General features: G+C 42.6%; 2 protein-coding genes across 2 annotated transcripts in view; both read left to right on the forward strand.

The window, feature by feature from the left end:
• The first annotated feature begins 2,461 nt into the window (after positions 1–2,461).
• znhit2 (zinc finger, HIT-type containing 2) lies at positions 2,462–4,543 on the forward strand. The gene is made up of 2 exons (XM_055029654.1): positions 2,462–2,526; positions 2,677–4,543. Exon 2 carries the CDS (start codon positions 2,729–2,731, stop codon positions 4,376–4,378), a length of 1,650 nt encoding a protein of 549 aa, XP_054885629.1. The 5' UTR covers positions 2,462–2,526; positions 2,677–2,728; the 3' UTR covers positions 4,379–4,543.
• A 474-nt stretch (positions 4,544–5,017) lies between these two features.
• The window catches only part of lrpprc (leucine-rich pentatricopeptide repeat containing), a 59,469-nt gene continuing 50,625 nt past the window's right edge, over positions 5,018–13,861 (forward strand). The window contains exons 1-11 of the mRNA XM_055029889.1: positions 5,018–5,216; positions 6,215–6,417; positions 6,559–6,681; positions 6,846–6,967; positions 7,254–7,312; positions 7,565–7,651; positions 7,745–7,871; positions 8,026–8,170; positions 9,115–9,266; positions 9,393–9,498; positions 9,586–9,693. Coding sequence (XP_054885864.1) covers positions 5,038–5,216; positions 6,215–6,417; positions 6,559–6,681; positions 6,846–6,967; positions 7,254–7,312; positions 7,565–7,651; positions 7,745–7,871; positions 8,026–8,170; positions 9,115–9,266; positions 9,393–9,498; positions 9,586–9,693 — 1,411 coding nt within the window. The 5' untranslated portion in view covers positions 5,018–5,037. The remainder of the gene's footprint in view (positions 5,217–6,214; positions 6,418–6,558; positions 6,682–6,845; positions 6,968–7,253; positions 7,313–7,564; positions 7,652–7,744; positions 7,872–8,025; positions 8,171–9,114; positions 9,267–9,392; positions 9,499–9,585; positions 9,694–13,861) is intronic.

Below are 13,861 nucleotides of genomic sequence, written 5' to 3' on the forward strand. Positions count from 1 at the left end.
TTTATCTTTATAAAATATTAATAAAATATGTTGAATTTTGTGAAAATGTAAAATAATTGAAAGAGTGTGAATGCTTTTGTAATTTCCAAAGAAGGAAACAGATTAACCTTCCTACCCTCCACATTTATTTTTATTTTTTGTTTGTTTCTACAGAATATGTGGAAATCTTTCTAAAAAGAAAAATGCTGGAAACATTTTTTTGTCTGCTTAAATTATTGTTGCTGAACAAACTTGGTTGTAATTCATAAAATTACACTCTGCATGGTTCTCCCATGCAGAGTGTACATTATAGTGGCAGGACCGTCCAGCAGCACACAAAGACAAATGGAAATTCTGCTTTACAGGGTCTCAAGATGCCAGATCTTTTTGAGCTGATGGATGACAACATTGTGAACATCAACATATCACAGGTCTGCTTCGTCTTACAGCACACACACACATGCATGAGCACGCACACACACACATATCATGCTGTTATGTTGCAGACATCTCCAGCTGCAGACATGCCAGGGCTGGACATGCCCAAAAGGCAAAGGCTGTTCCCTGTCACCTATCAGCTGGTGGCAGACAGCAGGACATGACTGCGTTGGCGTGCGTGTGCATGTACGTGTGAGTCGATCTTTGTGAGTACTGCTTTGGAATTCAGACCTCGGGATTTGGCTCATTTAGTGTATAGTGTCAACTTTTAGGAAGATAAGTTTTTCTTTTCAGCAGCGTTTTCTTGTATCTCTGGTCTGTTGCTGTTTCACTTCTTACGTTCCTGTGTACAGTGCTGCTCCAGTTGCATCTTTTAAAATAGGTTTACAATCCTCATGTTAGATGAAATTTATTTTCTGTTTTGGATGGTAGTATAAAAAAGTATGCACTCTGACAGAATTCTCATTTTCGCTTTTGTCACACCCAAATGTGTCAGATGATCAGCCTAATTTAAGTGCCAGCCAAAAAGTGAACACAAAAAGTAGCTTTCAAATGATCTCAGTTCAAGTGTGTCTTCTACGGTATGTAATTTGTAGGAGCTAATTTACTTAGCTCACATAACAAAATGTGTTGAGTATGCTCTCATGCAGAGAGGGGAAGACGTTACAGCATGGCCTGCTAATATTAACAAGATGTGATTATGTATCATGTGAATAGCAGTCAGTGAGAAAGCTCATGTATCTGGTGTTGGAGTCCAGCTCTGTCAGAGGGCATGCCAGGGAAAGAGAAGGTAGATCAGAGTCGGCAGCTGCCCACCCTGGACTCCTGGTCCGGCTGCCAGGGGCGGGGCCAGGACAGCATGGCACACGTCGTCTTCAGACACCCGTGCTCCTTCCTCTCTCCCCCACGGGCTCCTCCGGTCGGCATGAGAGGCCCTCGGCCCAGCGAGGGGTGGACGGCCATCTGACAACTCCCCACCTGCCTGACCTTTACCATGCTTGACCCCCTACAGGAGACAATCACCTCATAGCAAACAGCCCTATGGGAGACATGGACGCTGTGGGGACACAGGAATACACAAACATGCACAACATTTTCTCATTTTTTGCTATGCAGGGATTTTAATTTGCTTCTAAAGATCCACGCTGTCTCCTAATCTTTTAGTGGTTTTGATCTCTATGGACCCAAAGTTGTGTTTTTGACCTTTTCCACTCCTTTTCAGTACAGTGAAAGATCATCTTAAAATGAATGTTTTATTATTAGTAATATATTTATATGTAAACTGTGAATAATCCTCTTATAAAGAGGACTTTCAAATTCCAAGAGGTAAAGCAGTGTTTTGTCAAAACGTAAATAAAAATGAGCAAAGAATGAAACAGAGAACCTGTGTTGTATTTGTGTAAGATTTATCCTGAAGTCTGTGAGCCTCTATCTTATGTCTTATCAAACTTTTTTTTTAGTCACATAGAATACACATCACTTTATGAATGATCTATCTGCATGCATAGTGTTTTGAGACCTTTATGTTACAAACACAAAAAAATTCGAAATAAATTTTTTAAAAATTATTATTATTTGATTTTTATGTGATAGACCAACTCAAAGTAGAGCATGTTTGTAGAGTGCAAGCAAAATCCAGAAATGCATCCACTGCTCATACTTGCTTATTGTTAGAAGTTAATGCACACTGCACTCCTGGAAGAAAGTTTTTTTTTTCATTTATTTTTAATCCAGCAATTAGCAAATTAAAATCAGATATCACAGCAAGTAATATTTTTAAATAAATAACAGTGATCAGAATTTGTGACCATTTTTATTTCAGTCCCGATTTTAAACAGCACCATCTAAATGCTTAATAGCCATGGAATATTGTCACTGGAGTCATAAAATGCCCGGGTAGCAAATATTTTCCACTCTTTTTGAGCCTTGACTCTTTATTCTTTTCAAATCTCTGGGGACCTTGCGACATTATGTCGCGACCGCCACTCAGGCGTCACGCCTAAGGTTGAGAACCTCTCGAGAGGCTCATACGTCATCAAACAGCGACGTGACGGTTTATTTGGGACCGTGAACGTGAAACGTTGGGTTGTGTGGAGGCACAGGAGAAAAGTAAGTGAACATTTTTCCTGCTGTATTTAGTTTTATGCTTAGACAACCGGAAGTGTTCCTCAGACATTTCCTTAAAACCGAACTTCCTCCGTAACTCCGGTCAATACATGAATCGTCACTTACACGTCTGTGTTGTTTTTACGTCGCTAGGTTAAGGAACGCGGCGCTCTTACCGCCTTGCCTCGGCTCAGTTCGCCTCCTCATGAATCCAGTGATTAGACGGAGCCTTCCTCCGTCAGTGAGGAGCCTCCTGACAGACATCTCTCCGAAGGAGGAGGAGGTGTGGACCGACCTGGAGCCCGAGACAGAGGCTGTGGCCGGGGATGGGATCGTGCTTCCGTCCAGAGGAGCTGGGAAAGGAGAGTTTCTTTCTCCAGCCAAGAACCAAAACGAAAAGATGTCCGAGGACGAGTCTAACGCCGGGATAAGCAGGGCGGTGTGCATGCTGTGTGAACGGAAACCCTCTACCTACACCTGTCCACGCTGTAACCTCCAGTACTGCGACTTGTCCTGCTACCGGAGCCCGGGCCACTCCGCCTGCTCCGAGGAGTTTTACAAGGAGTCTGTCCTGCAAGAGCTGAAGGACATGGGGAAAACTGGAGCAGAGGGTAAGAGAAAGATGCAGGAGATTCTGCTGGGACTGAGGCAGAAAGCGGACACGACGCATGGAGGGATGGAGAGTTTATTAAAAGAAGCAGACGTGGTGGGAGAGGAGGAGGAGGAAGAAGCGGTGGAGAAGGTGCAGGTTATGGAGCTCCTGTCCAGGTTGGCAGAGCTTCAGCAGTCTGGAGGGGAGAACGAACAGGAGATGGAAGCCATTATGGAAAAACTTGAGGAGATCGGAGGAGCAGAGGCGACTGCTGACGGTACTGAGGGGGAGCTGGACTTGGCCGAGCGACTGTCGGGGCTGGATATCGACGAGCTGTCAGAGGAGGAGCTGTGGGAACTTCTCAGCAAGGAGGAGCAGGAGAAGTTTGTGGGTCTTTTGAAGCGGGGAGACCTGAGCGGGGTTGTCCCTCTGTGGAAGCCCTGGTGGGAGGAGCACGAGGAGAACGGCAGGCCTCTCATCCAGGTGCTACAGGAAGACGTGAACAAGCATGAGAAGGGCCACAATGATCAAGTCAAGATATTGCAAGAAGATGACGAGAAAAAGATTCAAGGAGGAAAAAGTAAAGGAAGCTCAATAAGCGTAAAAGTTCCCTCAATCTCTGCAAATATCCCAAAGCTGAGCTCCTTGTGTGCACATCCATCTCCTATGGTTTGCTACAGCGTCGTAAATGCCCTTTACAGCTATGCCTTTTCCCTGTCGCTGTTTAACGGTGACACAGATTCGCTGATGTTGGAGTTCTGTGACATGACTCTCTCCCTGTCCGAGGCTCTGAGCTCGGGAAAGGTATTCAACTCTGTCCAGGAGGCCTTGGACTGCGGAGAAGCTCTCATCCTGCGTGGCGGCTTCCTCGACAGGGACGATCCTTTGGCTCCGGCTAGAGCAGCGGAGGCCGTGGCTCACATCATGACAGGCAGAGACAGACGAGACGCCTCGGGTTACTCCCTGGCAGCCTTGAGCCAGCTGCGCAGGTTGCTCTCTAAAGCCAGGGGGAAGCTGTCCAAGGAGGGAGAGGAAGGGACGAGGAGGCAGAAGTACTTCCAGGCTAATAAGAAGTGTGAATTCTTTCAAGCCTGGGTGAAGGACAACGTCCAGCAGGTTCGCAGACTTTCTGTCGAGCTGTGGAGTGAACACTGTAAAAGAAAGAGAGTGAGAAGTTGCATGGAGAAGGCAAAGACTGTAGTTGAGGAGAATTTGAAGAAAGAAAAGAGGAAAAGAATCAAGCTCATCGAGGAGCTGAGCTAAAAATATATGTATATGTTTGTCCAAAGAAGTTATGGTTACATACAACGTGAAAATTAAAATCTGGTCTGTTGGTTCATTTTCCACCAATAAATGTGTTGTTTTTGTTGATTAAGACAGTTTCAGGAAGTGACTTTTTCTTATGTTTCCAGTTGTATTGAAAATAAATTTCTTTCAACCTCCAAATTTTCTTTGCTTAGTTTTTTTTCTTGCCTTTATGGTTCATTTTCTTCAGACTGCTGTAATATATTCCATGTAATCTGTGTTTTCAATTTGTTGAAAATATATTTTTAAAAAGCCTATATTACAACTAGCAGATGATACCATCAGATCCTCATCGATAAGAAGGGGGGTGGGCCTTATAATGCTAACACACCCGAATTTGATCAAATATTATTTTTAAACTTGTGTAAAAAGTGACTTCCTTCTGCTTTATACCATTAAAATCTTATTTTTACTGAACAACCTCAACTATTCTGAGAAAAGAAAGATTTGTGAAGGTGACATTGTTTTTATGGTCTATAAAAACATATTCAGATTATATTTTATAAGCTGTTTAGTTACATTTGACCATTTCTGCGAGACAGCCTCGTTGGTACTCTCGCGAGATTCCTCCGTATTGTCACGTGGTGAGGAAGTTCCTTCACGTTGCGACAGAAAACATGGCTGCGCTCTTGAGATCAGCCCGGTTACTTAAGTTTTCTCCTTCAGGTTTGCTCCAGGTCCCCGGGAGCAGGAGGAGCGGGCCGCCGCTCGGCCGCTTGTACAGCGGGGTTCCAGTCGGCAGAAGTGCCGCCGTCTGCTCCAGACAGCTCGGTCGTGTTCCTGACAGCGTGAGCAGGTACGTTTCTGCAGCTAAGCTGGGACCCACGCGTGAAGCAGGCATGTCATTGGGGTTCAATGGTTCAATGACAAAGACACAGTAAAATGCCAGGAACAGAGTAGCCAAAACCTTTACATGCTAAACATTAAAACGTGTGTGGTTGTAATGGAAGCAGTTTGGTGAGTGAACGTGCCTCCATTTTTATGCAACATTAGACATTTTGTAACACTGAGACAGCGCATATACGTTCCCTCTTTAGCTTGGCTTAAGAGCCGTCGCGTTTCTTAATATTAATATTATCAAAGACTAACCGCTTTTTCTGTAGCATGTTAGCTTTTAGCATGATGCTAACTCATCAACGTGAGATGCTGTAGCATTCTGTCTTTTGTAAATGACTAGTTAACTATATCTGCTTTTCTTAATTTATCATATTAAGTTAAGTAATAGCCTGTAGCTAGCTAGCATTAGAGTAATGTACAATATTTGACCTCAGGCTACTTTAGCACGACCGTCATCCTTCAAGGTCACAGCTCATTTACAAAATCACAAACTGCAAGCTACTGTGCGTGGTGGAGATTTGAACACACCGACCCCACAGAGGCGATGGCAGCATCATGCTGTGGGGACGGCTTTCTTTGGAGGGGCGAGTGAAGCTGTGGGGGACATAGATGGAGATAAATACAAGACAATCACAAGGAAAAATGATTGTGCACTGCACAAAAGACCTGGATGGAGGTTCACCTTGCAGCAAGACTTATGCCGTTTGTATCAAAGCATATTCATATGGATGGCCCAGTCAAAGTACCAACCTAAATTGAATTGATCTTCACATATACAGTCGAGATCTGACAGAACTTAAAATAAGTTAAGATGGTAGAGACACGTTCCCAAAAAGAATGGCAGGTACAGATCGTATGGACTTCATGTTTATAGAAACTATTAAAACGCCTAGTTGTGTGATGAAAAAAAATACTTGAATGCTTTCTCTGTTTCCCTTTCACTCATATCCTCCTCAGGTGTGCATGGCCTTACACAGCCGGGTGTGTGCGCAGCTATGCCGTGGCCACAGAGCAGAAGGACGAGGCCGGGCTGGCGGTGCAGTCCAAGCAGGCGCAGCAGTTCGATTGGGCGCTGACCAAACTGGACAGCTCAGTGAGGAGGACGGGACGCATCACCAAAACCTTGCTGATGCGCATCTTCCATGATATCTGCAGGATAGGTAGGCGGGCAGATCTCAGAGAAGAATGGACTATTCATTACCAGTTTCTCACAACAAGCTAAATTACAAGTGTTGGGACATTTTTTCCCTTTTGATTTTTGTTTACATCCAATTGTACTTTGCTTCCCGCTCTGCATTCAGGCTATCCCAGCGGTAATCACGCCTTGCTGCTGCTGCGCAGCTGCGGCTCCTTGCTGCCTGAGTTGCCGATGGAGGAGCGAAACGAGTTGGCACACAGAGTGTGGGATAAGCTGCAGGAGCTGGGTAAGAAACTGAACCTCAGGTGGCTAGAGAATTCACTGCAAATCTGAGGACACATTAACCTCCAGCATATGAACATTTATTGGACTTAAGTTATTCAAACCATTTGTATAGAAGTTTTTTTCTTGAATTTGTGCTGAATCTGAACGTCTGTACATTTCCTCCAGGTACACAATATGATGTTAGTCACTACAATGCCTTGCTGAAGGTTTATCTGCAGAATGAATTCAAGTTCTCCCCCACTGACTTCCTGGCTAAAATGGAGGCAGCAAATGTCCAGCCAAACAGAGTAAGTACAGCATTGAGTAAATCCAGTATGTTGTTGTTTTTTTTAAATGTAGAAGAACACATCATATTGGCTTGATTCCTAAGTAGAACTTTACAATTAACAATTTTTTGTCTTTGCTCTGTATTTTTGTAAACCTTTATTGAGCTTAGTTTTTTTTTTTTTTTTTTACCTTGTTGGGACTTTACTTAATTTTATTTTACATTTGGGTTCTTTGGTAACATGCTGCTGTTTCAGTATTTTCTGGTGCAGTGATGATATAAAACTTTTGTTCTGTTGCCACTAACAGGTCACCTACCAGAGACTGATAGCAGCTTACTGCCAGAATGGCGATATAGAGGGAGCCAGGTGAGCAAGTATTGTAGTTTTAGAAAATCTTTCAGATCATTTGATGTACGAAAGAAAAAGTTTTCCCGAAGCAATTAAATTGTTAATTAAAACTTTTCATGTGACTCTGAGGCTGGTTATTCCTGACGTCAGCAGAATGTTTTGTCAATTCTCTTAGAGTGTTTTTTTTAGAACCTGAATCCAATCAATTTGTTACCAATCCTGTATTTTGAAAAAACTGAAGCCATTTTGATTACTTTCATTAATTCATAGCACCATCTTGGGTTTCATGAAGAGCAAAGATTTGCCCATCACAGAGGCTGTTTTCAGCTCTCTGATAACAGGACATTCTCGCGCCGGGTGAGTTTCGCAGTTTTTGATCTGTTCATAAAGAACAGATTGTTTTGAAGCAATTTAGTTTTTTTTAAAACCCGTTTTTTTATTACTGTGCAGCGATATCGAGAGCGCTGCCAACATCCTGTCTGTGATGCGGGGAGCACGAGTTGAGCCGAGTCCTGACACATACGTGACGCTGCTGAACGCGTATGCTGAAAAGGGAGATCTGGAGAGTATGAAGAAGGTTTGTGCTTCTTGTAATAAATGTTTGATCAGCATGACTTCCATTTTAAAGCGATCCTGTATCTTCCATCTGGCCTGGTTGAATTTTTCCTCCAACGTTCACACCTCCATGTTTCTCTTTCCCCATCTCTCATTTTACTCTCCAACCTTTTCAGACTCTGGAGGCAGCAGAGAGCGCAGACTGCAGCCTGATGGATCGAGACATCATGCAGGTCATTTTAACTCTGGCCAAAGCCGGACAACAGCAACACATACCAGAAATGATCGAGCGTCTGAGACACGAGAGGGGCTACATACCAGGTAGATGGAAAGAAATATACGTCATGTTTTCTGAAAGCAGCAAACACTAATGCCAGACAAAAATACTGCTGATGTGTTCTGATCATGGAGAGACTGGCTGTTCGTCTTCAGTTAATGAAATCTCAGTTTAGTAGATATCTAAATTTGTCTGATGTTCTGAGTTCACACACATTTCTAGTCCTTTTCAGGTCTTAAGAAAATGGAGAGTGAAAAAAATATTTGTATTTCAAGTCTTTATTCACCATCTGGTCGTCTTGAAGTGGTTCTTCTCTCGCTACTTTTGTATTGGTTTCCTCCATCTATTTTTTCTTGGTTTTCATGATTCCTCCAGAAAACTTGCTAGGCCTGGTGGTTGGGCGCTAAGGCAGTCATTCATCCAGTGGCACGCCATCTTTGAGTTAAAAAATTAAACTTGACAGGAATTTTGAAAATATTACTTGATAATTATGTGTTATTAAAAGATTGGAAGATTAATATTTGAACACCAACTATACAGTCTTAAAAAATGCAAACATAAAAGAAAATATACAAAAATAAACAATGCTTAGCCTGGTGGGGGCACAAGTAAAGAATGGTGGCCCGCCGGGCCTATAATACACTGGGGTACTTCCTGGCTTTCTTTTTATTTTCTTTCGTTTTTATGTTTTGTCCTTCTTTCCTTTTTGTTTGTTCTTTTCCTAAATTATGTTCTTCTGTTTTCTCTCCCTCCTTTCTATTTTTTGTTGGATTGTCTATGTTTTATATTTAAAGCCCACACAATGTTGAAGTGTCGTTCATTCATTCATTCGTTCATAGTGAACTTTGCTGTTTGGCTTTTAAGATGGACTGAAAACTGATCAAATATTTGCTTCTAAATTGTGTAGGAACTCTGTTTTTGTCAGGAAACATGGCTGTCAGCCAAACAATACTTTTGTGCCTAAATGTCCTCCTTCATGTCTTTCCAGATGCCATGAACTTGTGTCTAAGCCTCATCACCCAGGGACATGAAGATACAGCATTTAGCCTCCTGAAGACATTCCCTACTCTCCAGTCAGAAACCAGTGACTCGTCCAACCTTGGAAATTTCTTCCTCAGACACTGTGTGAACAGGGACATGGTACAGCAGAACTCAACCTTCCCCTAATCCTGTCCAAAAATAAAAAAAAAACTCTCAGATGTTACCACCTACTGTAAATAATGAGCATAATTGTAATGTACCTGCTACGTTTTACTAACTTTTCAGGCAGTGGAGAAGGTTGCCCACTACTGCAAAGAGCTGCAGGAGTTGAACCTTCACACCTCGCCATTCACCTTCACTCTCTCGTGCGCCCTAGAAGCCAAAAAACTTGGTAAATCGGTCGACTAAATCTACTCATGTCGTCCAATTTGTATTTTACCAAAGACCAAATCATTTTTTCTGCTTTTTTCTATTGCAGGGATGTCTTTGGAGCTGATGAAGATGGCTAAGGAGCAGAACTTGCCTGTTAGGCCTCATTACTTCTGGCCTCTTCTTACTCAGCCTTTGAAGGAGAAGAATGCTGCTGGTATAAACGCATACGCAAACACAGACGGTTCAGAACATCTCATCAGTCTATTATTAAAAAAAAAGGGCACCATTGTGTTAGGGTGAAAGCTTAATTCACTGTTATAACAGAATCATTTGTAGCCGAATATTTCTCTATGACTGGAATCGGCTCATTTTCCATCTGATTCGTCCGTACTAGTAACCAGCTGGTCAAAAACTCAATCTTTTCAGTAGTTACACCACACCTGAGTGCTGTTATGTCACGCTAGCAAGAACACTCTTCAGTGTTGAAGGTTTTACTTAGGAAGGAAGACTCAAATTTGGCCAATATTAGTATCAAGAGGTATTTGAATTTCACGTTTCTTCAACTCTCCCTGACGTCCAGTCACTCTTTAGTTGCAAAGTCAACAGTAACTCAGAGATGAAGGAAAAGATTTCATGTTCATCCTGCCTGATTACTACTTTAAATTGATGATGCATCAGTGTGTATCAGGAAGGCAGGGCGTGTTTAGTTTTACTTCTAACTTTTGGCTGTTTTGATCTTGTCACTCACCATGATGGCACATTAGCTTTGTCTTCATCCAGTTGTTATGCAAATTTTGAGCAAACTTTTTAAAATTTTGCCACCCCCCTCCAACCCCCCCCCCCCCCCAAAAAAAAAAAAAAAAAAAAAAACACAAGAAAGATAAAGCTAATTATTTGTTTCCATCTATTGGTTTGGAGCAAATCAACCAGACTAAGCAAAGTGTAATTACATCAGATGTGAACGTTGCCCATTACAAAGTAAAAGTTCAGTGTTGCTTTGTGAGCTGTAATGAAGAGGAAAATGTTTGCTAGGTCAAAACTTCTTCAGCAAATATGTTCCCAGCTTTAGCACTTTAACTCTACTTTGGAAAAGACAAAACCTACCAAACCTCCAACTTTTTTCCAAAACTGAGAAAATTTTCAAATTTAGCTGGTTCTGTTAGTGATATTTCAAAATGCACATTAAATGACGTCGATGGGAACACTGCTGCTATTCAGATAAAAAAGTACAAGAAAGAGATGCTATCCCTCAGTTACCGGTAATTTGTTTTTCGGTGCCAACTTTTTGGCTGTAACCTTTTTAGAAATCACTTCTCCTGTAAAAAGGAGAGATCCTTGGTGTCAGTTGTTCCAATAAAGGGGAACAATTGTTGTGTCTTCCTAAATGATCGCCATTATTTCTCACAGTTGTGATTTGACTCACAAGCTACGTTCAGCTGCATGTGTAAATTGTTTGTTGTGATGAAGCCCTAAGAGAAAGTAAAAACTTCTGCATCTGAATAAAAAAAAAAAAAAAGCTTAGAGGGCGTAGAGGGGATTATAACATCTTCTGTACCAGAAAGAGCTTTTAAAGGGAGTTTTTTACTCAAATATTAATGACCTTTGAGAGTGAACCAGCTGGGACAGATTTCACCAGGCCAGGCAAGTCGAGGGGCGAAGAGGTCTGATCCCTGCGTGAGAGGGTGAGAGCAGGAGTTGAAACAAACACTTCCCTGTTAACGCACACTGTGGCCTCTCTAGAGAAGTTCTTGAAAACATCCTAACTTTCCTTTTTTGTCCAGTTTGACTCCCAGAAAGCGCTTTCAGACATGAATTTCACGTTTCTTCAACTCTCCCTGACTTCCAGTCACTCTTTAGTTGCAAGCCTCTGGTTCCTTGGCCTTACTAAACAGTTTTAGTTTTCTTCTTTCTTCAATATTTTCCTTAATATTTCTTTTTTTTGGAAACACATTTGCAGAAGTAAAAGAATAACAGCAACAAACCACAACTTTTCTTTTTATTTATTCTGCTTTTAACACAGCTCCAGTTGAGATAAAATATTTTCCGTGACAGACTTAGTTTTGAACTAAAAATATCCTTTAATGCATTTAGGACTGGGCCATTTCAGTACTTAAATAGCATTGAAATGAGCCCTTCCTTTAGTCTAAACCATAGAATTTTAGCTCTGGCTGCATCTTTAGAGTTGTCCTTCTGAAGGATGACCTGCTGACCTTTGTCATGGTAAAATAGCCAAAACTGTCTTGTTAGGTGTTTTGCTTCAGTGGGTTTCTTCAGTATTTTTGTCTTTATAAGTTGCTTGGCTGATAAAGATAAGGAACAGAAATTGTAACAGGTGCCAGAATAGATGCAAACATTATAGAACAAACCATCGAAGACAGATATGTCTGTTTTTTCCGAAGTACTCTCCCTCTGGTTGTCATCGGAGATGAGCCGATGTGAGAAATCATCTCGTTCACAGATAGCATCTCGAAACTTGTCAGGACTCACAACTCATTAGCTGGCGCGTTCTGTCGACTGCGCTGGGCAGCATTTTGGTTTTTAAGTGCTCCATGTTTGCAGAGCTCGGGGTCACCCTCTTTGGGCTTTTTTGAAGCAATTAATAAGTGATGTTTTTTTTTTTTTCTTACTTTCTTTCCTCTCTCTTTCGCCGGCCGGTTGATGGCATTGGAGTTGGCAGGGCAGGCAGCAACTGGCGAGGCCAGTGTTGCACCGCAGCAAATTGAATCTTCCGTGCGGTCGAGACTTATTCCCAGTCCGACTGGTGAGATGTCTTGGTGCGAACGCGTGCAACTCGACAGACTTAAGCTCCGACCGCAAGGTCGGACAGCATCCATTTACGTATCGCCATGTGGAAAGGAGGAAGGAAGGAAGAAAGGAACTTCTCCATCGCTCACACTTGCTTGTTTCCAACAGTGTTTGCCTTAATCCTCATGAATCATGCAGCTTCTCTCCCCCTTTTTCTTCTCCCGCACATTCATTGGTTGCATGAGGCGCGTATGCGTGTGTGTGTGTGAGAGGGGGTGGATATGACTTTCGGAGGGCAGTGCAGGTGATGTGACTGATGCAGAGTGACTTGATTTCATGTAAATGCGAGCGCTCTGAGGGAATTCACTTTGGATTACGCGCCCCACTGTGCATGGCCCATGAAATATTAAGCGTCGTGTCACTTTTTGTCCACAGGTGTCACTAGCGGGCAGAGAGGCCTGAGCTGAGGAATGGGAGCGGGGGAGGAAGAGGGAGGGAAAAATCCCCTCACATGTTTATGAGGTGTGGATTTGGTGGGTTTAGCGAAAGCATATGCTGGGCTGTTCTCGCCACCTGCCGCCAGCTAGTCACCGCTTGTCAGTCCTTGTGACACAATGTTCTCTTATAAGTTGTGACACAGCAGGGCCAGTGAAAGAAAGAAAGAGAGGGAGAGGGTCTCTCTCTCACCCTCTCTCCCTCTCACCTTGCATGTTTTGGGTAAAGTCCTCGTTTGATCTGTTTTTCTTCCTGTTGAAAGTTGCTTTACCGGAGCTCTTCCTGAACATTTTACACACTTATCATCGAAATCATCTTTTGTTGAATAGGAAGTCATTTCTCCTCTTTTGTTTTTATTTTTTCCACAAACTCCTTTTTGCCTTCAAGCAACAAAGTCTACCTTGAGTAAATCATAGGCGAAGAGGAATGGGCCAGACAGATGGTGTTGGAGGAGAAAGGAAAGGGGAAGTGACAGGTACTCATGTCCAAGGACGGGACGAGATGACAGCCACCGGTTCACTCCGCTCTTCTTCTCCTCCCTCTCATGTGTCCTCACTTCCCCGTCTCTGACAGTTAACCTGGAGACATGAGGCTGATGGTGATATCTTGTGACCACTGCCATGCTTAACTCTCTACTTTGATACTTCTTGCCCGGATAGAACGTCACGTCTTTCTGCTGACCGACCTGGAGAGGTCTCTGGTCTTCACAGCTCTTCTCCGTGCCAAAATCGGTTTGCAAATTTCTCAGATAGCAGAGAAAACAGTAGTGGTTATTTAAATAAAGGAGACAGCGTTTGATGTAACGGTGACAACAGATGCATCATATTCCTTCTTGGACAGAGGTTAAAAGTTCACAAAGACGAGTAAATAGCTTTTCTTTTTTTTCTGAAATACATTTAACCTTTCTTTTGAAGTTATGCTTTCTCTCGCTCTGTCGCAGCCTGAATAAACCACATCCTTTCCAGCATAAAGCTGCTTTTCCGTCGTATTTAAACACCTCACTGATTCTGAAAATATAAGAAATGATTCTTTATTATTTTTGTCACCAACAATCAGCAGAGTCCTTCCTGCATGTTTTTCCGAAACACATTTCCAAGAAGTCTCTAGACAAACTGAAGAAAAAAAACAACCATAATCAAACC

This window comes from Poeciliopsis prolifica, unplaced genomic scaffold (genome assembly GCF_027474105.1).
Source record: "Poeciliopsis prolifica strain line A6 unplaced genomic scaffold, Auburn_PproV2 SCAFFOLD005, whole genome shotgun sequence".
NCBI classification, from domain to species: Eukaryota; Metazoa; Chordata; class Actinopteri; order Cyprinodontiformes; family Poeciliidae; genus Poeciliopsis; species Poeciliopsis prolifica.